Source organism: Bombina bombina, chromosome 7, assembly GCF_027579735.1.
Source record: "Bombina bombina isolate aBomBom1 chromosome 7, aBomBom1.pri, whole genome shotgun sequence".
Classification (NCBI taxonomy): Eukaryota; Metazoa; Chordata; class Amphibia; order Anura; family Bombinatoridae; genus Bombina; species Bombina bombina.
Genome location: NC_069505.1, coordinates 641,905,630 through 641,933,587, shown reverse-complemented (window position 1 = coordinate 641,933,587; position 27,958 = coordinate 641,905,630). Strand labels below are relative to the sequence as shown.

At 40.9% G+C, this 27,958-nt stretch overlaps 1 protein-coding gene across 1 annotated transcript in view; it reads left to right on the top strand.

Moving 5' to 3' along the window:
- Positions 1–3,769: 3,769 nt before the first annotated feature.
- The window catches only part of LOC128635694 (oocyte zinc finger protein XlCOF6.1), a 120,100-nt gene continuing 95,911 nt past the window's right edge, over positions 3,770–27,958 (top strand). Inside the window, exon 1 of the mRNA XM_053688821.1 lies at positions 3,770–3,978. Coding sequence (XP_053544796.1) covers positions 3,858–3,978 — 121 coding nt within the window. The 5' untranslated portion in view covers positions 3,770–3,857. The remainder of the gene's footprint in view (positions 3,979–27,958) is intronic.

Genomic DNA, 27,958 nt, shown 5'->3' with positions numbered 1-27,958 from the left:
CTAGTCTGTATATTGTATTACCTATACTGTAATGTGTGTGCAGTCTGTATACTGTATGTAATCAGTGTGTGTAGTCTGTATACTGTATGTAATCAGTGTGTGTTCTCTAGTCTGTATACTGTATTACCTATACTGTAATGTGTGTGTAGTCTGTATACTGTATGTAATCAGTGTGTGTAGTCTGTATACTGTATGTAATCAGTGTGTGTTCTCTAGTCTGTATACTGTATTACCTATACTGTAATGTGTGTGTAGTCTGTATACTGTATGTAATCAGTGTGTGTAGTCTGTATACTGTATGTAATCAGTGTGTGTGTAGTCTGTATACTGTATGTAATCAGTGTGTGTTCTCTAGTCTGTATATTGTATTACCTATACTGTAATGTGTGTGTAGTCTGTATACTGTAATCAGTGTGTGTAGTCTGTATACTGTATGTAATCAGTGTGTGTAGTCTGTATACTGTATGTAATCAGTGTGTGTAGTCTGTATACTGTATGTAATCAGTGTGTGTAGTCTGTATACTGTATGTAATCAGTGTGTGTTCTCTAGTCTGTATACTGTATTACCTATACTGTAATGTGTGTGTAGTCTGTATACTGTATGTAATCAGTGTGTGTAGTCTGTATACTGTATGTAATCAGTGTGTGTTCTCTAGTCTGTATACTGTATTACCTATACTGTAATGTGTGTGTAGTCTGTATACTGTATGTAATCAGTGTGTGTAGTCTGTATACTGTATGTAATCAGTGTGTGTAGTCTGTATACTGTATGTAATCAGTGTGTGTTCTCTAGTCTGTATATTGTATTACCTATACTGTAATGTGTGTGTAGTCTGTATACTGTAATCAGTGTGTGTAGTCTGTATACTGTATGTAATCAGTGTGTGTGCTCTAGTCTGTATACTGTATTACCTATACTGTAATGTGTGTGTAGTCTGTATACTGTATGTAATCAGTGTGTGTAGTCTGTATACTGTAATGTGTGTGTAGTCTGTATACTGTATGTAATCAGTGTGTGTTCTCTAGTCTGTATACTGTATTACATATACTGTAATGTGTGTGTAGTCTGTATACTGTAATGTGTGTGTAGTCTGTATACTGTATGTAATCAGTGTGTGTTCTCTAGTCTGTATACTGTATTACATATACTGTAATGTGTGTGTAGTCTGTATACTGTAATGTGTGTGTAGTCTGTATACTGTATGTAATCAGTGTGTGTTCTGTAGTCTGTATATTGTATTACCTATACTGTAATGTGTGTGTAGTCTGTATACTGTATGTAATCAGTGTGTGTAGTCTGTATACTGTATGTAATCAGTGTGTGTAGTCTGTATACTGTATGTAATCAGTGTGTGTTCTCTAGTCTGTATATTGTATTACCTATACTGTAATGTGTGTGTAGTCTGTATACTGTAATGTGTGTGTAGTCTGTATACTGTATGTAATCAGTGTGTGTTCTCTAGTCTGTATATTGTATTACCTATACTGTAATGTGTGTGTAGTCTGTATACTGTAATCAGTGTGTGTAGTCTGTATACTGTATGTAATCAGTGTGTGTAGTCTGTATACTGTATTACCTATACTGTAATGTGTGTGTAGTCTGTATACTGTTTGTAATCAGTGTGTGTAGTCTGTATACTGTAATCAGTGTGTGTAGTCTGTATACTGTATGTAATCAGTGTGTGTAGTCTGTATACTGTATTACCTATACTGTAATGTGTGTGTAGTCTGTATACTGTAATCAGTGTGTGTAGTCTGTATACTGTAATGTGTGTGTAGTCTGTATACTGTATGTAATCAGTGTGTGTAGTCTGTATACTGTAATCAGTGTGTGTAGTCTGTATACTGTATGTAATCAGTGTGTGTAGTCTGTATACTGTAATCAGTGTGTGTAGTCTGTATACTGTATGTAATCAGTGTGTGTAGTCTGTATACTGTATGTAATCAGTGTGTGTTCTCTAGTCTGTAAACTGTATTACCTATACTGTAATGTGTGTGTAGTCTGTATACTGTATGTAATCAGTGTGTGTTCTCTAGTCTGTAAACTGTATTACCTATACTGTAATGTGTGTGTAGTCTGTATACTGTAATCAGTGTGTGTAGTCTGTATACTGTAATGTGTGTTCTGTAGTCTGTATACTGTAATGTGTGTGTAGTCTGTATACTGTAATGTGTGTGTGTAGTCTGTATACTGTAATCAGTGTGTGTATTCTGTATACTGTATGTAATCAGTGTGTGTTCTCTAGTCTGTATATTGTATTACCTATACTGTAATGTGTGTGTAGTCTGTATACTGTAATCAGTGTGTGTAGTCTGTATACTGTATGTAATCAGTGTGTGTAGTCTGTATACTGTATGTAATCAGTGTGTGTAGTCTGTATACTGTATGTAATCAGTGTGTGTTCTCTAGTCTGTATACTGTATGTAATCAGTGTGTGTTCTCTAGTCTGTATACTGTATTACCTATACTGTAATGTGTGTGTAGTCTGTATACTGTAATGTGTGTGTGTAGTCTGTATACTGTAATGTGTGTGTGTGTAGTCTGTATACTGTAATCAGTGTGTGTAGTCTGTATACTGTATGTAATCAGTGTGTGTTCTCTAGTCTGTATATTGTATTACCTATACTGTAATGTGTGTGTAGTCTGTATTCTGTAATGTGTGTGTGTAGTCTGTATACTGTAATCAGTGTGTGTAGTCTGTATACTGTATGTAATCAGTGTGTGTTCTCTAGTCTGTATATTGTATTACCTATACTGTAATGTGTGTGTAGTCTGTATACTGTATGTAATCAGTGTGTGTAGTCTGTATACTGTATGTAATCAGTGTGTGTAGTCTGTATACTGTATGTAATCAGTGTGTGTTCTCTAGTCTGTATACTGTATTACCTATACTGTAATGTGTGTGTAGTCTGTATACTGTAATCAGTGTGTGTAGTCTGTATACTGTAATCAGTGTGTGTAGTCTGTATACTGTATGTAATCAGTGTGTGTTCTCTAGTCTGTATACTGTATTACCTATACTGTAATGTGTGTGTAGTCTGTATACTGTATGTAATCGGTGTGTGTGTGTGTGCCCTTTAGTCTGTATACTGTAATCTGTGTGTGCCCTGTAACGTATATACTGTATTGCATACACTGTAATGTGTGTGTAGTCTGTATACTGTATGTAATCTGTATACTGTAATCAGTGTGTGTGTGTGTGTGTGTGCCCTGCAGTCTGTATACTGTAATCAGTGTGTGTGTTTGCGCCCTGTAGTCTGTATACTGAATCACATAGTGCCCTGTAACGTTTATACTGTAATATGTGTGTGTTCTGTAGTCTGTATACTGTATGTAATCGGTGTGTGTGCTCTAGTCTGTATACTGTATTACCTATACTGTAATGTGTGTGTAGTCTGTATACTGTATGTAATCGGTGTGTGTGTGTGCCCTTTAGTCTGTATACTGTAATCTGTGTGTGCCCTGTAACGTATATACTGTATTGCATACACTGTAATGTGTGTGTAGTCTGTATACTGTAAATCAGTGTGTGTGCCCTGTAGTCTGTATACTGTAAATCAGTGTGTGTGTGCCCTGCAAATTGTATGCTGTAATTGCTCTGTGTGTGCCCGGACTTGTACTCTGTATACTGTAATTACTCGGTGTGTGCCGGTCCCCATACTCTAGATACTGTCATCGCTGTTTGTGTGCTAACTCTGTATACTGTATCTTGTGTTGACTGGAGACGTATGGCATTGACGCACTTTACTTAATATAACGGTAAATTGTGTTTTCTTTTCTACATATTAGGGGCCGTTGGTTAGAGAAAACCTGAGCTGCACCCCATCAGGGGCTGTTGCATTATTTTAAGGCAAACATGGAGTTTGATGATGTCGCCATTTACTTCTCTGAGTTGGAGTGGTGCTACCTGTCTATGGCGCAGAAGGCACTGTATAAGGAAGTGATGATGGAGAATTACTGCACACTAAGGTCTTTGGGTAAGAATTTCTTGTCTAAGAGGGGCACTTATTTAGTATGCTAATTAGAGCCCTATAGATATGTGACCTGTGACTGGTATGCTAGGATTCTGCAGGTTAAAATAAATTGGTGATCTGTTTAACATGACAGAAAGCATCGTGATAAACTAACTTGAGAGCAATACAAATGTCAGCTGACACAATGCATTCCATAGCACGGTGTGCACACTATTAGTGACTAACCCAACCCTAATGTAGCCAAAGGCTCACAAAGTAACCATATCTCATGCTCTGAAGAGGTTCCCATAGGTCCTGAATGGCATGAGGCTGTCATGTTGTACGTTACTGTAGATAATACTATACATTCCATAGCACAGTGTGCGCACTATTAGTGACTAACCCAACCCTAACGTAGCCAAAGGCTCACAAAGTAACCATATCTCATGCTCTGAAGAGGTTTCCATAGGTCCTGAATGGCATGAGGCTGTCATGTTGTACGTTACTGAAGATAATACTATACATTCTATAGCACGGTGTGCGCACTGTTAGTGACTAACCCAACCCTAATGTAGCCAAAGGCTCACAAAGTAACCATATCTGATGCTCTGAAGAGGTTCCCATAGGTCCTGAATGGCATGAGGCTGTCATGTTGTACGTTACTGTAGATCAGTGTTTTTCAACCAGTGTGCCGTGGCACACTAGTGTGCCGTGAGAGATCCTCAGGAGTGCCACGGCAGACTGACAACAGTGTGACATATTTTTTAAACTTTGCTTGTTTTTTACTCCCAGTGCAGGGGTAGTTTGTAGGAGGCATGGCATAACAGCACAATACATACAGTATGTGTGTGTTTATGTGTATGTGTATATATATATGCTGTATTAGGCTACAATGTGTGATTTTTTTTAAAATTTTGGGATGGTGGTGTGCCACAGGATTTTTTAATGTAAAAAAGTGTGCCACGGCAAAAAAAAGGTTAAAAATCACTGCTGTAGATAATACTATACATTCCATAGCACAGTGTGCACACTATTAGTGACTAACCCAACTGCTCACAAAGTAACACTATCTCATGCTCTGAAGAGGTTCCCATAGGTCCTGAATGGCATGAGGCTTTCATGTTGTACGTTACTGTAGATACTATACATTCCATAGCACGGTGTGCACACTATTAGTGACTAACCAACCCTAACGTAGCCAAAGGCTCACAAAGTAACCATATGTCATGCTCTGAAGAGGTTCCCATAGGTCCTGAATGGCATGAGGCTGTCATGTTGTATGTTACTGTAGATAATACTATACATTCCATAGCACGGTGTGCGCACTATTAGTGACTAACCTAACCCTAATGTAGCCAAAGGCTCACAAAGTAACCATATCTGATGCTCTGAAGAGGTTCCCATAGGTCCTGAATGGCATGAGGCTGTCATGTTGTACGTTACTGTAGATAATACTATACATTCCATAGCACGGTGTACACACTATTAGTGACTAACCCAACCCTAATGTAGCCAAAGGCTCACAAAGTAACCATATCTCATGCTCTGAAGAGGTTCCCATAGGTCCTGAATGGCATGAGGCTGTCATGTTGTACGTTACTGTAGATAATACTATACATTCCATAGCACAGTGTGCCCACTATTAGTGACTAACCCAACCCTAATGTAGCCAAAGGCTCACAAAGTAATCATATCTTATGCTCTGAAGAGGTTCCCATAGGTCCTGAATGGCATGAGGCTGTCATGTTGTACGTTACTGTAGATAATACTATACATTCCATAGCACAGTGTGCGCACTATTAGTGACTAACCCAACCCTAACGTAGCCAAAGGCTCACAAAGTAACCATATGTCATGCTCTGAAGAGGTTCCCATAGGTCCTGAATGGCATAAGGCTGTCATGTTGTACGTTACTGTAGATAATACTATACATTCCATAGCACGGTGTACACACTATTAGTGACTAACCCAACCCTAATGTAGCCAAAGGCTCACAAAGTAACCATATCTCATGCTCTGAAGAGGTTCCCATAGGTCCTGAATGGCATGAGGCTGTCATGTTGTACGTTACTGTAGATAATACTATACATTCCATAGCACAGTGTGCCCACTATTAGTGACTAACCCAACCCTAATGTAGCCAAAGGCTCACAAAGTAATCATATCTTATGCTCTGAAGAGGTTCCCATAGGTCCTGAATGGCATGAGGCTGTCATGTTGTACGTTACTGTAGATAATACTATACATTCCATTGCACGGTGTGCACACTATTAGTGACTAACCCAACCCTAATGTAGCCAAAGGCTCACAAAGTAACCATATCTCATGCTCTGAAGAGGTGATTATAGGTCCTGAATGGCATGGGGCTGTCATGTTGTACGTTACTGTAGATAATACTATACATTCCATAGCACGGTGTGCGCACTATTAGTGACTAACCCAACCCTAACGTAGCCAAAGGCTCACAAAGTAACCATATCTCATGCTCTGAAGAGGTGATTATAGGTCCTGAATGGCATGGGGCTGTCATGTTGTACGTTACTGTAGATAATACTATACATTCCATAGCACGGTGTGCGCACTATTAGTGACTAACCCAACCCTAAAGTAGCCAAAGGCTCACAAAGTAACCATATCTCATGCTCTCAAGAAGTTCCCATAGGTCCTGAATGGCATAAGGCTGTCATGTTGTACGTTACTGTAGATAATACTATACATTCCATAGCACGGTGTGCACACTATTAGTGACTAACCCAACCCTAATGTAGCCAAAGGCTCACAAAGTAACCATATCTGATGCTCTGAAGAGGTTCCCATAGGTCCTGAATGGCATGAGGCTGTCATGTTGTACGTTACTGTAGATAATACTATACATTCCATAGCACGGTGTGCACACTATTAGTGACTAATCCAACCGCTCACAAAGTAACACTATCTCATGCTCTGAAGAGGTTCCCATAGGTCCTGAATGGCATGAGGCTTTCATGTTGTACGTTACTGTAGATAATACTATACATTCCATAGCACGGTGTGCACACTATTAGTGACTAACCAACCCTAACGTAGCCAAAGGCTCACAAAGTAACCATATCTCATGCTCTGAAGAGGTTCCCATAGGTCCTGAATGGCATGAGGCTGTCATGTTGTACGTTACTGTAGATAATACTATACATTCCATAGCACGGTGTGCGCACTATTAGTGACTAACCTAACCCTAATGTAGCCAAAGGCTCACAAAGTAACCATATCTGATGCTCTGAAGAGGTTCCCATAGGTCCTGAATGGCATGAGGCTGTCATGTTGTACGTTACTGTAGATAATACTATACATTCCATAGCACGGTGTACACACTATTAGTGACTAACCCAACCCTAATGTAGCCAAAGGCTCACAAAGTAACCATATCTCATGCTCTGAAGAGGTTCCCATAGGTCCTGAATGGCATAAGGCTGTCATGTTGTACGTTACTGTAGATAATACTATACATTCCATAGCACGGTGTGCACACTATTAGTGACTAACCCAACCCTAATGTAGCCAAAGGCTCACAAAGTAACCATATCTCATGCTCTGAAGAGGTTTCCATAGGTCCTGAATGGCATGAGGCTGTCATGTTAAACGTTACTGTTGATAATGCTATACATTCCATAGCACGGTGTGCACACTATTAGTGACTAACCCAACCGCTCACAAAGTAACCATATCTCATGCTCTGAAGAGGTTCCCATAGGTCCTGAATGGCATGAGGCTGTCATGTTGTACGTTACTGTAGATAATACTATACATTCCATAGCACGGTGTGCACACTATTAGTGACTAACCAACCCTAACGTAGCCAAAGGCTCACAAAGTAACCATATGTCATGCTCTGAAGAGGTTCCCATAGGTCCTGAATGGCATGAGGCTGTCATGTTGTACGTTACTGTAGATAATACTATACATTCCATAGCACAGTGTGCCCACTATTAGTGACTAACCCAACCCTAAAGTAGCCAAAGGCTCACAAAGTAATCATATCTCATGCTCTGAAGAGGTGATTATAGGTCCTGAATGGCGTGAGGCTGTCATGTTGTACGTTACTGTAGATAATACTATACATTCCATAGCACGGTGTGCACACTATTAGTGACTAACCCAACCCTAATGTAGCCAAAGGCTCACAAAGTAACCATATCTCATGCTCTGAAGAGGTTCCCATAGGTTCTGAATGGCATGAGGCTGTCATGTTGTACGTTACTGTAGATAATACTATACATTCCATAGCACGGTGTGCACACTATTAGTGACTAACCCAACCCTAATGTAGCCAAAGGCTCACAAAGTAACCATATCTGATGCTCTGAAGAGGTTCCCATAGGTCCTGAATGGCATGAGGCTGTCATGTTGTACGTTACTGTAGATAATACTATACATTCCATAGCACGGTGTGCACACTATTAGTGACTAACCCAACCGCTCACAAAGTAACACTATCTCATGCTCTGAAGAGGTTCCCATAGGTCCTGAATGGCATGAGGCTTTCATGTTGTACGTTACTGTAGATAATACTATACATTCCATAGCACGGTGTGCACACTATTAGTGACTAACCAACCCTAACGTAGCCAAAGGCTCACAAAGTAACCATATGTCATGCTCTGAAGAGGTTCCCATAGGTCCTGAATGGCATGAGGCTGTCATGTTGTACGTTACTGTAGATAATACTATACATTCCATAGCACGGTGTGCGCACTATTAGTGACTAACCTAACCCTAATGTAGCCAAAGGCTCACAAAGTAACCATATCTGATGCTCTGAAGAGGTTCCCATAGGTCCTGAATGGCATGAGGCTGTCATGTTGTACGTTACTGTAGATAATACTATACATTCCATAGCACGGTGTACACACTATTAGTGACTAACCCAACCCTAATGTAGCCAAAGGCTCACAAAGTAACCATATCTCATGCTCTGAAGAGGTTCCCATAGGTCCTGAATGGCATAAGGCTGTCATGTTGTACGTTACTGTAGATAATACTATACATTCCATAGCACAGTGTGCCCACTATTAGTGACTAACCCAACCCTAAAGTAGCCAAAGGCTCACAAAGTAACCATATCTCATGCTCTCAAGAAGTTCCCATAGGTCCTGAATGGCATAAGGCTGTCATGTTGTACGTTACTGTAGATAATACTATACATTCCATAGCACGGTGTGCACACTATTAGTGACTAACCCAACCGCTCACAAAGTAACCATATCTCATGCTCTGAAGAGGTTCCCATAGGTCCTGAATGGCATGAGGCTGTCATGTTGTACGTTACTGTAGATAATACTATACATTCCATAGCACGGTGTGCACACTATTAGTGACTAACCAACCCTAACGTAGCCAAAGGCTCACAAAGTAACCATATGTCATGCTCTGAAGAGGTTCCCATAGGTCCTGAATGGCATGAGGCTGTCATGTTGTACGTTACTTTAGATAATACTATACATTCCATAGCACAGTGTGCCCACTATTAGTGACTAACCCAACCCTAAAGTAGCCAAAGGCTCACAAAGTAATCATATCTCATGCTCTGAAGAGGTGATTATAGGTCCTGAATGGCGTGAGGCTGTCATGTTGTACGTTACTGTAGATAATACTATACATTCCATAGCACAGTGTACACTATTAGTGACTAACCCAACCCTAACGTAGCCAAAGGCTCACAAAGTAACCATATCTCATGCTCTGAAGAAGTTCCCATAAGTCCTGAATGGCATGAGGCTGTCATATTGTACGTTACTGTAGATAATACAATACATTCCATAGCAAGGTGTGCGCACTATTAGTGACTAACCCAACCCTAATGTAACCATATCTCATGCTCTGAAGAGGTGATTATAGGTCCTGAATAGCATGAGGCTGTCATGTTGTACGTTACTGTAGATAATACTATACATTCCATAGCACGGTGTGCGCACTATTAGTGACTAACCTAACCCTAATGTAGCCAAAGGCTCACAAAGTAACCATATCTCATGCTCTGAAGAGGTTCCCATAGGTCCTGAATGGCATGAGGCTGTCATGTTGTACGTTACTGTAGATAATACTATACATTCCATAGCACGGTGTGCACACTTTTAGTGACTAAGCAACCCTAATGTAGCCAAAGGCTCACAAAGTAACCATATCTCATGCTCTGAAGAGGTGATTATAGGTCCTGAATGGCGTGAGGCTGTCATGTTGTACGTTACTGTAGATAATACTATACATTCCATAGCACGGTGTGCGCTCTATTAGTGACTAACCCAACCCTAATGTAGCCAAAGGCTCTCAAAGTAACCATATCTCATGCTCTGAAGAGGTTCCCATAGGTCCTGAATGGCATGAGGCTATCATGTTGTACGTTACTGTAGATAATACTATACATTCCATAGCACGGTGTGCGCTCTATTAGTGACTAACCCAACCCTAATGTAGCCAAAGGCTCACAAAGTAACCATATCTCATGCTCTGAAGAGGTGATTATAGGTCCTGAATGGCATGAGGCTGTCATGTTGTACGTTACTGTAGATAATACTATACATTCCATAGCACAGTGTGCACACTATTAGTGACTAACCCAACCCTAATGTAGCCAAAGGCTCACAAAGTAACCATATCTCATGCTCTGAAGAGGTGATTATAGGTCCTGAATGGCATGAGGCTGTCATGTTGTACGTTACTGTAGATAATACTATACATTCCATAGCACGGTGTGCGCTCTATTAGTGACTAACCCAACCCTAATGTAGCCAAAGGCTCACAAAGTAACCATATCTCATGCTCTGAAGAGGTTCCCATAGGTCCTGAATGGCATGAGGCTGTCATGTTGTACGTTACTGTAGATCAGTGTTTTTCAACCAGTGTGCCGTGGCACACTAGTGTGCCGTGAGAGATCCTCAGGTGTGCCGCGGCAGACTGACGATCATTATGATTGTTTGTGAATGAATGTCAATATGTCATGTATAGTTTGTAGGAGGCATGGCATGACAGCACAGTATATTGTGTGTATGTGTATATGTGTGTGTGTATGTATATATATATATATATATATATATATATATATATCCTGTATTAGGCTACAATGTGTGATTTTGTAAAATTTTGGGATGGTGGTGTGCCACAGGATTTTTTTTATGTAAAAAAGTGTGCCACGGCAAAAAAAAGCTTGCAAATCACTGCTGTAGATAATACTATACATTCCATAGCATGGTGTGCGCACTATTAGTTACTAACCCAACCCTAATGTAGCCAAAGGCTCACAAAGTAACCATATCTCATGCTCTGAAGAGGTTTCCATAGGTCCTGAATGGCATGAGGCTGTCATGTTGTACGTTACTGTAGATAATGCTATACATTCCATAGCACGGTGTGCACACTATTAGTGACTAACCCAACCGCTCACAAAGTAACCATATCTCATGCTCTGAAGAGGTTCCCATAGGTCCTGAATGGCATGAGGCTGTCATGTTGTACGTTACTGTAGATAATACTATACATTCCATAGCACAGTGTGCCCACTATTAGTGACTAACCCAACCCTAATGTAGCCAAAGGCTCACAAAGTAATCATATCTCATGCTCTGAAGAGGTTCCCATAGGTCCTGAATGGCATGAGGCTGTCATGTTGTACGTTACTGTAGATAATACTATACATTCCATAGCACAGTGTGCGCACTATTAGTGACTAACCCAACCCTAACGTAGCCAAAGGCTCACAAAGTAACCGTATCTCATGCTCTGAAGAGGTTCCCATAGGTCCTGAATGGCATGAGGCTGTCATGTTGTACGTTACTGTAGATAATACTATACATTCCATAGCACAGTGAGCGCACTATTAGTGACTAACCCAACCCTAAAGTAGCCAAAGGCTCACAAAGTAATCATATCTCATGCTCTGAAGAGGTGATTATAGGTCCTGAATGGCGTGAGGCTGTCATGTTGTACGTTACTGTAGATAATACTATACATTCCATAGCACAGTGTACACTATTAGTGACTAACCCAACCCTAATGTAACCATATCTCATGCTATGAAGAGGTGATTGTAGGTCCTGAATAGCATGAGGCTGTCATGTTGTACGTTACTGTAGATAATACTATACATTCCATAGCACGGTGTGCGCACTATTAGTGACTAACCTAACCCTAATGTAGCCAAAGGCTCACAAAGTAACCATATCTCATGCTCTGAAGAGGTTCCCATAGGTCCTGAATGGCATGAGGCTGTCATGTTGTACGTTACTGTAGATAATACTATACATTCCATAGCACGGTGTGCACACTTTTAGTGACTAAGCAACCCTAATGTAGCCAAAGGCTCACAAAGTAACCATATCTCATGCTCTGAAGAGGTGTGTGTGCCTATCTCTCTGCTACAATTACCAAGAGTAGTTATTTGCTTGTCTCTGCCTACCCAAAAGATATTACAGATCCTACTACCTCTCTGCTACAATTACCAAGAGTAGTTATTTGCTTGTCTCTGCCTACCCAAAAGATATTACAGATCCTACTGCCTCTCTGCTACAATTACCAAGATTAGTTACTTGCTTGTCTCTGCCTAACCAAAAGATATTACAGATCCTACTGCCTCTCTGCTACATTCCTATATATTTATTTCACAATTGATATACAATGTTCAAAATGTTTTTAATCTAGAAATAAAAATGAAGCGCTCCAATGATGGAAGATAACCATATATATATATGCCCCCACAGCCTCCCCACCGCCCTCCCATCATAGCCATTTCAGTTGCCTTTGCTGTATTTTACTGACCTATTTTATAATTGGTGGAATAAATGGTCTTATTTTGCTTTAAGCTCCTCTGTCAGGAGGACATCCTTTTTTACTTACATACATATATATATATATATATATATTATAGTGGACTGGTCAGTATGTGGTTCCTATAAAGGTATGCAATGGTCAGATTGTGACCACTGTATAGTCCTGCAGCAAATACTCAGTATGTAAAGTGCTGCAATAGTAAAGCAGTCCATCAAGAATGAAACCTGAAAGTGTAATATATATATGCACATATGATATAGATATGATATATGATATATATATATATATATATATATATATATATATATATATATATATATATATATATATATATATATATATATATATGTGTGTGTATATATATATATATATATATATATATATATATATATATATATATATATATATATATATATATATATATATATATATATATATATATATATATATGTGTGTGTGTATATATATATAATTTTAAGCAAGATATGTATGTACAGTATGTATGTGTGCCTTTGTATCGGATCTTTAGAAACAGATTTTAAATCCATTTGTTAGGCCAGTGTGTGTGTGAAAGAGAATTGAACTTTTGTGATTCATATAAAGAATGCAATTCTTTACAATTACCTCCTATTATCAAATTGTGCTTTGTTCTTTCGGAATCCTTTGCTAAAGATTAAACCTAGGTTGGCTCAGGTGGACAAGGTTTAAAGGGACAGCCTAGTCCAAATTAAACTTTCATGGTTCAGAAGTTTTTAACAACTTTCCAATTTACTTTTATCATCAAATTGGCTTTGTTCTCTTGGTATTCTTTGTTGAAAGCTAAACCCAAGTATTCTGATAAACTGATTTCTAAACCCTTAAAGGCTGCCTTTTATCTGAATGCATCTGATGGTTTTTCACAGCTAGGGGGCATTAGTTCATGTGTGCCATATAGATAAGATTGTGGTCACGCCCGTGGAGTTACTTACACAGTATCAAGTCCACACAAAGAAAACAAATTAGAGGGAACATTGCCTAGGAGTACTTTTTTAAGGCCCTCTGACATTGAGTGCATGGTGGGAGGGGCCTATTTTCACGCACTTTATGCGCAGTTGATTTTCAGACTGAGACATCCAGCTTCCCTAAAGGAGTCCTCTGGCATCTAGGACCACTATAGAGGGTTTTTTTCCTGCAAAAATCGTGTTTAAGGGCAGGTAGGAGCCACAGCAGAGCTGTGGCAGTGTGTTTGACTGTTTTTTTAACGGTTTTACCGTTTTTCTAATCCGGTTTGAGGCCTAAGGGGTTAATCATCTATTTGCAAGTGGGTGCAATGCTGCTTTGGTCTCTTATACACACTGTAAAAATTTCGTAGAGTTTACTACTTTTTAACACTGTTTTGCAGTTTATGTGGTAGTTTTTTTCTCTCAAAGGCACAGTACCGTTTTTGTTTAATTGCTTTTTCACATTTATTAAAGTGTTTTCCAAGCTTGCTGGTCTCATTACTAGTCTGTTAAACATGTCTGACATAGAGGAAACTCCTTGTTCATTATGTTTAGAAGCCATTGTGTGTACCAAATGCACTGACCTTTCTATAAGCTATAAAGACCATATTATGGCTTTTAAAGATTTATCACCAGAGGTTTCTCAGACTGACAAAAGGGAGGTTAAACCACCTAGCTCTCCCAATGTGTCAGAACCTATATCTCCTGCGCAAGTGACGCCAAGTACATCTGGCGCGTCCAATGCGTTTACCTTACAAGACATGGCGGCAGTTATGAATCATACCCTCACAGAGGTATTGTCCAAACTGCCAGGGTTACAATTAAAGCGAGACAGCTCTGGGGCTAGAACAAATACAGAGCTTTCTGACACTTTAGTAGCTATGTCTGATATACCCTCACAATGTACAGAAGCCGAAGCAGGAGAGCTTCTATCTGTGGGTGACATTTCTGATTCATGGAAGGCGTTACTTCAGTCTGACTCTGAAATGACAGCATTTAAATTTAAGCTTCAACACCTCCGCTTGTTGCTCAGGGAGGTTTTAGCGACTCTGGATGACTGTGACACCATTGTAGTCCCAGAGAAATTGTGTAAAATGGACAAATACTTTGCAGTGCCTGTTAACACTGATGTTTTTCCAATCCCTAAGAGGTTTTCAGAAATTATTACGAAGGAATGGGATAGACCAGGTGTACCGTTTTCTCCCCCTCCTGCTTTTAAAAAGATGTTTCCCATAGATGCCACTACACGGGACTCGTGGCAGACGGTCCCTAAGGTGGAGGGAGCAGTCTCTACCCTAGCTAAGCGTACAACTATCCCCGTCAAGGACAGTTGTGCTTTCCTAGATCCAATGGATAAAAAATTAGAGGGTTTCCTTAAGAAAATCTTTATACAACAAGGTTTTATTCTCCATCCTCTTGCATGCATTGCCCCAGTCACTGCTGCAGCGGCTTTCTGGTTCGAGTCTCTTGAGGAGGCTCTACAGGTGGAGACCCCGTTGGATGATATCCTAGACAGGCTTAAAGCTCTTAAGTTAGCCAATTCATTTATTTCTGACGCCGTTTTTCATTTAACAAAGCTAACGGCTAAGAATTCAGGTTTTGCCATTCAGGCGCGTAGGGCGCTATGGCTTAAGTCCTGGTCAGCTGACGTTACTTCAAAGTCTAAGCTTCTCAACATCCCCTTCAAAGGGCAGACCCTATTCGGGCCTGGACTGTAAGAGATCATTTCTGTTATTACTGGAGGAAAAGGCCACACCCTTCCCCAGGATAGGTCCAACAAATTAAGGACCAAACAGACTAATTTTCGTTCCTTTCGAAACTTCAAGAGTGGCGCAGCTTCAACTTCCTCTACTGCAAAACAAGAGGGAACTTTTGCCCAGTCCAAGCCAATTTGGAGACCTAACCAGGCTTGGAACAAGGGAAAGCAGGCCAAAAAACCTGCTGCTGCCTCTAAGACAGCATGAAGGAGTAGCCCCCGATCCGGGACCGGATCTAGTTGGGGGCAGACTTTCTCTCTTCGCCCAGGCTTGGGCAAGAGACGTCCAGGATCCCTGGGCTCTGGAGATTGTTTCCCAGGGATATCTTCTGGATTTCAAAGCCTCATCTCCAAAGGGGAGATTTCATCTCTCACAATTATCAAACCAGATAAAGAGAGAGGCATTCTTACGTTGCGTTCAAGACCTTCTGGTTATGGGAGTGATCCACCCAGTTCCAAGGGAGGAACAGGGGCAGGGATTCTATTCAAATCTGTTTATAGTTCCCAAAAAAGAGGGAACTTTCAGACCAATCTTGGATCTCAAGATCCTAAACAAATTTCTCAGGGTCCCATCCTTCAAGATGGAGACTATTCGAACCATCCTACCTATGATCCAGGAGGGTCAATATATGACTACTGTGGACTTAAAGGATGCTTATCTCCACATTCCGATACACAGAGATCATCATCGGTTTCTCAGGCACTACCAGTTTGTGGCTCTTCGGGTTAGCCACGGCACCAAGAATCTTTACGAAGGTTCTAGGGTCCCTACTGGCGGTTCTAAGGCCACGAGGCATAGCGGTGGCTCCTTACCTAGACGACATTCTGATACAGGCGGCGACTTTTCAAATCGCCAAGTCCCATACGGACATTGTTCTGGCATTCCTAAGGTCTCATGGGTGGAAGGTGAACGAAGAAAAGAGTTCTCTCTCCCCTCTCACAAGAGTTTCCTTCCTAGGAACTTTGATAGATTCAGTAGAAATGAAGATTTTTCTGACAGAGGTCAGGTTGTCAAAGCTTCTAACTTCCTGCCGTGCTCTTTATTCCACTTCTCAGCCGTCAGTGGCTCAGTGTATGGAAGTAATCGGCTTAATGGTAGCGGCAATGGACATAGTTCCGTTTGCCCACCTACATCTCAGACCACTGCAACTTTGCATGCTCAATCAGTGAAATGGGGATTACACAGATTTGTCCCCTCTGCTAAATCTGGATCAGGAGACCAGGGATTCTCTTCTCTGGTGGCTATCTCGGGTCCATCTGTCCAGGGGAATGAGTTTCAGCAGGCCAGAATGGACTATAGTGACGACAGATGCCAGCCTTCTGGGCTGGGGCGCAGTCTGGAACTCCCTGAAGGCTCAGGGTTCGTGGACTCAGGAGGAAACCCTCCTTCCGATAAACATTCTGGAACTAAGAGCGATATTCAATGCTCTTCAGGCTTGGCCTCAGCTAGCTGCGGTCAGGTTCATCAGATTTCAGTCGGACAACATCACGACTGTAGCCTACATCAACCATCAGGGGGGAACAAGGGGCCCCCTGGCAATGTTGGAGGTTTAAAAGATAATTTTATGGGCAGAGGTTCACTCTTGCCATCTCTCAGCTATCTATATCCCAGGAGTAGAGAACTGGGAGGCGGATTTCCTAAGTCGGCAGACTTTTCATCCGGGGGAGTGGGAGCTCCATCCGGAGGTATTTGCCCAGTTGATTCAACTATGGGGCAAACCAGAACTGGATCTCATGGCGTCTCGTCAGAACGCCAAGATTCCTCGTTACGGGTCCAGGTCCAGGGATCCCAAGGCAGCGCTGATAGATGCTCTAGCAGCGCCCTGGTCCTTCAGCCTGGCTTATGTGTTTCCACCATTTCCTCTGCTCCCTCGTCTGATTGCCAAGATCAAGCAGGAGAGAGCTTCAGTGATTTTGATAGCTCCTGCATGGCCACGCAGTACTTGTTATGCAGATCTGGTGGACATGTCATCCTTTCCACCATGGACTCTGCCGCTAAGGCAGGACCTTCTACTTCAAGGTCCTTTCAAACATCCAAATCTAATTTCTCTGCGTCTGACTGCTTGGAGATTGAACGCTTGATTCTATCAAAGCGTGGTTTTTCTGAATCGGTCATTGATACCTTAATTCAGGCTCGAAAGCCTGTCACCAGGAAAATCTATCATAAGATATGGTGTAAATATCTTCATTGGTGTGAATCCAAGGGTTACTCATGGAGTAAAGTCAGGATTCCTAGAATCTTATCCTTTCTCCAAGAAGGATTGGAGAAGGGATTGTCAGATAGTTCCTTAAAAGGACAGATTTCTGCTCTGTCTATTCTTTTGCACAAACGTCTGGCTGAGGTTCCAGACGTTCAGGCGTTTTGCCAGGCTTTAGTTAGAATCAAGCCTGTGTTTAAACCTGTTGCTCCGCCATGGAGTTTAAATTTAGTTCTTAAAGTTCTTCAAGGGGTTCCGTTTGAAACTTTGCATTCCATAGATATTAAACTTTTATCTTGGAAAGTTCTGTTTTTAGTAGCTATCTCCTCGGCTCGAAGAGTTTCAGAGTTATCTGCTTTACAGTGTGATTCACCTTATCTGATTTTCCATGCAGATAAGGTAGTTTTGCGTACTAAACCTGGGTTTCTTCCTAAAGTAGTATCTAATAAGAATATCAATCAGGAGATTGTTGTTCCTTCATTATGTCCTAATCCTTCCTCAAAGAAGGAACGTCTTTTACACAATCTTGATGTGGTTTGTGCTTTAAAGTTTTATTTACAAGCTACGGAGGATTTTCGTCAATCATCTGCTTTGTTTGTTGTCTACTCTGGACAGAGGAGAGGCCAAAAGGCTTCGGCAACTTCTCTTTCTTTTTGGCTGAGAAGCATAATCCGCTTAGCTTAAGAGACTGCTGGCCAGCAGCCCCCTGAAAGAATTACAGCTCATTCCACTAGAGCGGTGGCTTCAACATGGGCTTTTAAAAATGAGGCCTCTGTTGAACAGATTTGTAAGGCGGCGACTTGGTCTTCGTTTCATACTTTTTCTAAATTCTACAAATTCGATACTTTTGCTTCTTCGGAGGCTATTTTTGGGAGAAAGGTTTTACAGGCAGTGGTACCTTCCGTTTAAGTACCTGCCTTGTCCCTCCCTTCATCCGTGTACTTTAGCTTTGGTATTGGTATCCCACAAGTAATGGATGATCCGTGGACTGGATACACCTTACAAGAGAAAACATAATTTATGCTTACCTGATAAATTTATTTCTCTTGTGGTGTATCCAGTCCACGGCCCGCCCTGTCATTTTAAGGCAGGTGTTTTTTATTTTTAAACTACAGTCAACACTGCACCCTATAGTTTCTCCTTTTTTCTTGCTTGTCTTCGGTCAAATGACTGGGGGTGGCAGTTAGGGGAGGAGCTATATAGACAGCTCTGCTGTGGGTGTCATCTTAATGGATGAACCCGTGGACTGGATACACCACAAGAGAAATACATTTATCAGGTAAGCATAAATTTTGTTTTGTAAGCTTAATAGCATTCTGAAGCAGATTTGGAAAAATTGTGCGCTTTTTTACTCTTAAAGCAGTACCGTTTTTCAAAATTGGTGTTTTTTTCATTAAATAAAGTGTTTTCACGACTTATTGTGGTTATTACTAGCCTGTTCAACATGTCTGACATTGAGGAAAGTCAATGCTCTATGTGTTTAGAAGCCATTGTGGAACCCCCACTTACATTGTGTCCCTCTTGTACTGAAAGGGCCTTACACTGCAAAGAACATATTTTAGGTGATAAAAGTATGTCTACGGATGATTCTCAGTCTGAAGAAAATCAGGTTATGCCATCCAATTCTCCCCAAGTGTCACAACCTTTAACGCCCACTCAAGCGACGCCAAGTACTTCTAGTGCGTCTAATTCTTTTACTCTGCAAGATATGGCTGCAGTTATGTCTACTACCCTTACAGAGGTATTATCTAGACTGCCAGGTTTACAGGGTAAGCGCAGTAGGTCAGGTATTAATGTAAATACTGAGCCCTCTGATGCCTTATTGGCCATTTCCGATGTACCCTCACAGTGTTCTGATTTGGGGGTCGGAGAATTGCTGTCTGAGGGAGAGCTTTCAGATTCAGGAAATGTGTTACCTCAGACAGATTCGGACGTGATGTCCTTTAAATTTAAGCTTGAACACCTCCGCCTGTTACTCCGGGAGGTTTTAGCGACTCTGGATGATTGTGACCCTATTGTGATACCACCAGAGAAATTGTGTAAGATGGATAAATATTTAGAGGTACCTACTTACACTGATGTTTTTCCAGTCTTTAAAAGAATTTTGGACATTGTTACTAAGGAATGGGATAGACCAGGCATTCCGTTCTCTCCCCCTCCTAATTTTAAGAAAATGTTTCCCATATTTGACACCATTCGGGATTCTTGGCAAACGGTCCCTAAGGTGGAGGGAGCTATTTCTACCCTAGCTAAGCGTACAACTATACCTATTGAGGACAGTTGTGCTTTCAAAGATCCTATAGATAAAAAAATTAGAGGGTCTTCTAAAGAAATTGTTTATTCATCAGGGTTTTCTTCTTCAACCTATAGCTTGCATTGTTCCAGTTACTACTGCAGCAGCTTTTTGGTTCAAGGATTTAGAGGAGTCTCTTAAGGTTGAGACCCCATTAGATGATATTTTGGATAGAATTAAGGCTCTCAAGCTGGCTAATTCTTTTATTACCGATGCCGCTTTTCAAATGGCTAAATAAGCGGCGAAAAATGCAGGTTTTGCCATTTTAGCGCGTAGAGCGTCATGGCTCAAATCTTGGTCTGATGTGTCATCAAAATCTATGCTTTTAGATATTCCTTTTAAAGGTAAGACCCTGTTCGGGCCTGAATTGAAGGAAATCATTTCTGACATTACTGGAGGTAAAGGTCTCGCCCTACCTCAGGATAAGACTGTTAAGGTGAGGGCTAAACAAAATAATTTTCGTTCCTTTCAAAACTTTAAAGGAGGACCCTAAACTTCCTCTTCCGCTACAAAGCAGGAGGGAAATTTTTGCTCAATCCAAGTCAGTCTGGAGACCTAACCAGGCCTGGAATAAAGGTAAACAAGCCAAGAAGCCCACTGCTGCTACCAAGACAGCATGAAGGGGCAGCCCCCGATCCGGGACCGGATTTAGTAGGGGGCAGACTTTCTCTCTTCGCTCAGGCTTGGGCAAGAGATGTTCAGGATCCCTGGGCATTGGAAATTGTGTCCCAGGGGTATCAGCTGGAATTCAAGGATTTTCTCCCAAGAGGGAGATTTCATCTTTCACGTTTGTCTGTAGACCAGACAAAAAGAAAGGCGTTCTTACGCTGTGTAAAAGACCTCTATACCATGGGAGTAATTTGCCCAGTTCCAAAACTAGAACAGGGACAGGGGTTTTTTCTCAAATCTGTTCGTGGTTCCCAAAAAAGAGGGAACTTTCAGACCGATTTTAGATCTCAAATGTCTAAACAAATTTCTCAGAGTCCCATCGTTCAAGATGGAGACTATACGAACGATTTTCCCAATGATCCAGGAGGGTCAATATATGACCACCGTGGACCTAAAAGATGCGTATCTTCACATTCCTATCCACAAAGATCATCATCAGTTTCTAAGGTTCGCCTTTCTGGACAAACATTATCAGTTTGTGGCCCTTCCTTTTGGGTTGGCCACAGCTCCCAGAATCTTCACAAAAGGTGCTAGGGTCCCTTCTGGCAGTTCTCAGTCCACGGGGCATAGCAGTAGCGCCCTATCTGGACAATATTCTGATCCAGACGTCAACTTATCATCTGACCAGATCTCACACGGACATCGTGTTGGCGTTTCTAAGAACTCACGGTTGAAAAGTGAATGTAGAAAAGAGTTCGCTAGTTCCACTAACAAGAGTTCCATTCTTGGGAACTCTGATAGACTCGGTAGACATGAAAATATTTCTGACGGAGGTCAGAAAGTCAAAGATTCTAAATACTTGCCGAGCACTTTAGTCCATTCCTCGGCCATCAGTGGCTCAGTGTATGGAGGTCATTGGATTAATGGTAGCGGCAATGGACATCGTTCCGTTTGCTCGCTTTCATCTCAGGCCACTGCAGCTGTGCATGCTCAGACAGTGGAATGGGGATTATGCAAATTTATCTCCTCAGATAAGTCTAGATCAGGAGACCAGAGACTCTCTTCTTTGGTGGTTGTCACAGGATCATCTGTCCCAGGGAATGTGCTTCCGCAGGCCAGCATGGGTAATCGTGACAACGGACGCCAGCCTCTTGGGCTGGGGTGCAGTCTGGAATTCTCCGAAGGCTCAGGGTATTTGGACTCAGGAAGAGTCTCTACTTCCAATCAATGTTCTGGAACTGAGAGCAATATTCAACGCGCTTCAGGCGTGGCCTCAGTTGGCTTTGGCCAAGTTCATAAGATTCCAGTCAGACAATATCATGACTGTAGCATATATCAATCATCAGGGGGGAACAAAGAGTTATCTAGCGATGATAGAGGTTTCAAAGATTATCCGATGGATAATCTATATCCCAGGTGTAGAGAACTGGGAAGCGGATTTTCTAAGTCGTCAGACTTTTCATCCGGGGGAGTGGGAACTCCATATGGAGGTGTTTGCATCATTGATTCGTCAATGGGGCACACCGGAATTGGATCTGATGGCATCTCGTCAGAATGCCAAACTTCCTCGTTACGGGTCCAGGTCAAGGGATCCCCAAGCTGTACTGATAGATGCTCTAGCAGTACCTTGGTCGTTCAACCTGGCTTATGTGTTTCCACCATTTCCTCTCCTGCCTCGTGTGATTGCAAGAATCAAACAGGAGAGAGCTTCGGTAGTCCTAATAGCGCCTGCATGGCCACGCAGGACTTGGTATGCGGATCTAGTGGACATGTCCTCTCTGCCACCGTGGAAACTTCCATTGAGACAGGACCTTCTCATTCAAGGTCCGTTCCAACATCCAAATCTAAATTCTCTGCAGCTGACTGCCTGGAGATTGAACGCTTGATCTTATCTAAACGGGGATTCTCTGAGTCGGTCATTGATACTTTGATTCAGGCTCGCAAGCCTGTCACTAGAAAGATTTACCATAAGATATGGCGTAAATATCTTTATTGGTGCGAATCCAAGGGCTACTTATGGAGTAGGGTTAGGATTCCTAGGATTTTGTCTTTTCTCCAAGAAGGATTGGAGAAGGGATTATCAGCTAGTTCCTTGAAAAGACAAATTTCTGCTTGGTCAATTCTACTACACAAGCGTCTGGCAGATGTCCCAGACGTTCAGTCTTTTTGTCAGGCTTTAATAAGAATCAAGCCTGTATTTAAACCTATTGCTCCGCCATGGAGTTTGAATTTAGTTCTCAATGTTCTTCTGCGTTACAATGTGATTAGCCTTATCTTATATTCCATTCTGATAAGGTGGTTTTGCGTACTAAACCTGGATTCCTTCCTAAGGTTGTTTCAAATAAGAATATTAATGAGGAAATTGTTGTTCCTTCCTTGTGTCCTAATCCTCCTTCTAAGAAGGAGCGTCTGTTACATAACTTGGACGTGGTTCGGGCCTTGAAGTTTTACTTACAAGCGATCAAGGATTTCCGTCAAACATCTTCTTTATTTGTGGTTTATTCTGGAAGACGTAGGGGTCAAAAAGTTACGGCTACCTCTCTTTCTTTTTGGCTGAAGAGCATCATCCGCCTGGCATACGAGACTGCTAGACAGCAGCCTCCTGAAAAGATTACGGCTCATTCTACTAGAGCTGTGGCTTCCACATGGGCTTTTAAAAACGATGCTTCTGTTGAACAGATTTGTAAGGCTGCGACTTGGTCCTCCCTTCATACTTTTTCCAAATTTTACAAATTTGATACTTTTGCTTCTTCGGAGGCTATTTTTGGGAGAAAAGTTCTTCAAGCAGTGGTGCCTTCCGTTTAGGTATCTGTCTTGTCCCTCCCGTTCATCCGTGTCCTGTTGCTTTGGTATTGTATCCCACAAGTAAGGATGAATCCGTGGACTCGTCGTATCTAGTAGAAGAAAAGGAAATTTATGCTTACCTGATAAATTGATTTCTTCTGCGATATGACGAGTCCACGGCCCTCCCTGTCATTTTAGACAGATTATATTTTTGTTTTTCAAAACTTCAGTCACCTCTGCACCTTTTAGCTTTTCTTTTCTCTTCCTATACCTTCGGTCAAATGACTGGGGGTGGAGAGAAGGGAGGAGCTATATATACAGCTCTGCTGTGGTGCTCTTTGCCACTTCCTGTTAGCAGGAGGATAATATCCCACAAGTAAGGATGAATCCGTGGACTTGTTGTATCTTAGAAGAAATCAATTTATCAGGTAAGCATAAATTTCCTTTTCATACGTGAGATTGGCACGGCGATGACCAGATGTGGGAGCATCATGGGCATGTTGAAGCATTAGACCTCTGAACCTGGTAGGTACTACCCATTGCTGGATGTCAGTTTTGGAGGTTCTGATTAACAAACCATCCTGTAATTTGAATTGTGATCTGGACTTCATTAAGATTCTAAGATCTTCTTTGCCAATACAATAATCTTTTGAGATGGGGTTGCTTTCAGGATCTTCTATGTGTTTATAGAAGATGCCTACAATGAGGTCTTCTTTTTGACTAGTGATCAGGTCCTCGCTAGGAGAATCCTGACTCCATTGCACCAGGTTAGACTCACTCTGTTTAGCCTGATTTCTGGTAATGCCTTCTACCTGAATTGCACCCATTAAGTGGTCGATATTAAGGAGTTCTCCAGTTATGGCTCCTTGTTTGGCTAATGAATCCACAAGATCATTGCCGCCTTTATCAGGATCTTGAATTCTGGAATGACCCTTGGTCTTTTTCCAGTGTATGGTTAAATCATTTGATACCACCAGATTATCAATTTCGCAGAACAACTTGCCATGCTTGACTGGTTTGTTGTTACTTTTCTGCATGCCATTTCTTTTCCAAGTTGGCAGGTATTCAACAAAACTGTCACGCACATGATTTGAGGCAGTAATGATCACAAATTCACAAATATTTTGTTCAATAGCTATTTCAATGGTTTTTAGAACAGCAGTGAGTTCTGCAATTTTAATGGATCTTGGTCCAATGTTGAAACCTTTAGATATATTTGGGAATCCATTTGCCCAAGTTATACCAATGCCAGCGACTAATCTGCGCTCATTATCAATAGTGGCATGGTAAGAACAACCATCAACATATACCCAAGGTAATGTTTGACAATGGTCCTCATTGTACATTTTATATGGGGAAAGCAATTGTTCTTCCAGGAAATCATAATCTGATGATTCTTCCCCAGGATCTTTAGCAGTACAGCTCAGCTCAGCAAGCCCCTGTGCGACTGGATTCTTTTTATTCTGTTTGTAGCGAATTTCTAAAAGCCAGCCTTGTAAGGAAAGGGTCCATGCTGTTATGCGGCTATTAGACATATTCCCATCTCTTATTCTCTCACTTTGCAAATATAGCAAAGGCTGGTGGGCCGTTTCTACAATAATTTTCTCGCCCTATATGTAGCTACGGAAATTTTGTAGAGCCCATACAGTAGATAAGAGGGCTTTTTCGCAATCGCTAAATTGTATTTCTACTGGGGATAGAGTTTTGCTCGCATAAGCAATGACTTTGTTTAAATTATCATGCTTTTGATATAAAACAGCAGTCATGCTTATATCTGTGTAACCTATCTCTAAGAAGAAAGGTTTACCATCTTCAGGGTACGCTAAGCAAGGTGCTTGAGTGAGTTTTCTCTTCAGCTCCTTGATGGCTGTCTCTTGAGATTCACTCCAGTGCCATTTCACATCCTTCTTTAGAAGATGTAGTAGTGGTTTAGCTAATTCTGCATAATTATCAATGATTTTGCGAGAATAATTCAGAATACCCAGGAATGATCTCAATTCCTTTAAAGGGACACTGAACCCAATTTTTTTCTTTTGTAATTCAGAAAGAGCATGCAATTTTAAGCAACTTTCTAATTTACTCCTATTATCAATTTTTCTTCGCTCTCTTGCTATCATTATTTGAAAAAGAAGTCATCTAAGCTTTTTTTTGGTTTTAGTACTCTGGACAGCACTTTTTTATTGGTGGATGAATTTATCCACCAATCAGCAAGGACAACCCAGGTTGATCACCAAAAATGGGCCGGCATCTAAACTTACATTCTTGCATTTCAAATAAAGATACCAAGAGAATGAAGAAAATTTGATAATAGGAGTAAATTCGAAATTTGCTTAAAATTTCATACTCAATCTGAATCGCGAAATAAAATTTTTGGGTATAGTGTCCCTTTGTTAGTTGGGTTTTTAGAATTTACTGTAGCTTCCACCTTTTTCTTCTTCTTTTAGCCCTTCAGAAGTAACTTCATATCCTAAGAATTTTACACAAGTGGGGCACCATTGAGGTTTTTGTAGGGATAATTTTACACCTGCCCTTTTAAGTTGGCTGAGGACGCATTTAAGTTCTGTGATGTGTTTTTCAAAGTCTGTGCTTTTGATTAAAACATCATCAACATATGATAAGGTCCCCCTTTCCAGTGCATCAGACATAGCCTTATGCATGAATACAGCAAATTCATGTCCAGAATTTATGTATCCAAAAGGAAGTCTCTGAAATGCATACTGGACCTTTTGGAATGAGAATGCCAGCTTATACTGGTCCTCCTCATGTACCTTTATGGTCCAGTATCCCTGTGCACAATCAATGGCAGTGAATATTCTGGATCCCTGCAGCTGTGCTAGGCACTGGTCAATATATGGCACAGGCCAGCCAGACATGTACAGTCGTTTGTGTGCTGACTTAAGACAGCTAAACAAACGCCATTGTCCATTTGGCTTAAGAACACCTAGGATAAGATTGTTATAAGAGCTGTGCACCTGTCTGATAATACCTCTTTCTTCCAAGTTCCTTATGATTTCTGCAAGAGAATCATATGAGGCTAAAGGAAGTCTGTATTGTTTAACAAAGACAGGTGGCGCACCAGGATCTGTTTGTATTCTTGCAATGTGCAAGTCATAAGAATCCCTAGCAAAAATATCCTTGTACTCCATCAGGAGTTCTCGCAGCTGTTGGCGTTCATCATTGCTGGAACAGCCATTAGCTAAGGATATTTGCTCTTCGACTATTTGCTGAAATCCTGGAAAGATTTCAGGCTGTCCTATTTCATAGGCTTCTTCCAATCTAGAGGTGAGATCCCCTTGATTATAATTTACATTGCCCCCATGACTCTGGGTATTGGGGTATTCTTGCTGTTTGATCGGCTGATCAAATACCAGAGAGGCTTCTTCAATTTTACAGATGCCTTCCTCTGAGCTGAAGGGATAAATAGACTGAATAGTAAATAGACCCTCTGGTATAGAGGCAAATGATTGTTCTATTAATTGTTCTTCAGTTAAGTATCCTTCAGGTATTAGCCCAATTACATTATTTTGGAATCCAAAAGTGTAATCCAAGTTCCCTTGGATAAGATTATATCCTGTGGGGTCATGTTATGTACAATAACATGTATTGGAATAGTTCCAATATTTACCAAAGGAGTAAAGGTCATTGTGATACCCAGATTTTGTATTCTATCGGAGAGGCAAATTAGTGTTTCAGAAGTTTTTAATTTCTGACCTCTCTTTACCTGTAAGGGTAAAATAAATTTATCAGCCCCGGCAGGAATTATAATATCGTTAGACACCTGCATATTTACAGCATATGGCAATTGCTGGTTTGATTTCAGGGCTGCATTTTCATCCTGAAATACTCCAGGGTCCCCCTTTAACCTGCTCCAGAGGCAAGAGTTAATCAAATCTATTTGTATGGCATATCTATGTAAGAGATCATTGCCAACGTATATTTGATTATGGGGAGTATTTAAAACTAAAAATAGGTGCTTCACTGACTTATTACCTATAGAGACAGATAATAAGCACTTAGCTGTGATGTTATAGCTTTCAAACCTGTTATCCAGGCCGTGGACACAGTGGTCTTGGGGAGAAAGATATTTAATCACTTTAGGTTCAGCTATCTGCGCTAATAAGCCTTCGCTTACATAGCTAGCTTCCTGTTTTAGGTTCAGTTTAGCATACTTGGTTTTACTAAGGTCATGTACTTGCATAGGGATAAGTAGATCCTCTTTAACTCTCTCAATTCCTCTGATAAATATTAATATCTAAAGCAAAGTACCTCCAAATAATATGTCAGTATATGACCGGGATATAATACAATATATTCAATAATTATCCTTTAAACTAAACCTCAATAAAATATGCATATACCAAAAACCATAAAATTAATATAAATTCCTGAATTCTTTTTATTAGTTAATATTTATAGACACATTTAAAATATATTTGTAGGAACAAGAATATGAATTAAAACTATTAAAATATGCTATGCAAATCTCATAAAATTTACCTTTAGAACTAGCCTTATTCACAATAGTCTATCAAATCAGAGTTGCATTTAAAATACCACAATGGGACCAAGATATAAGCTTCTAACA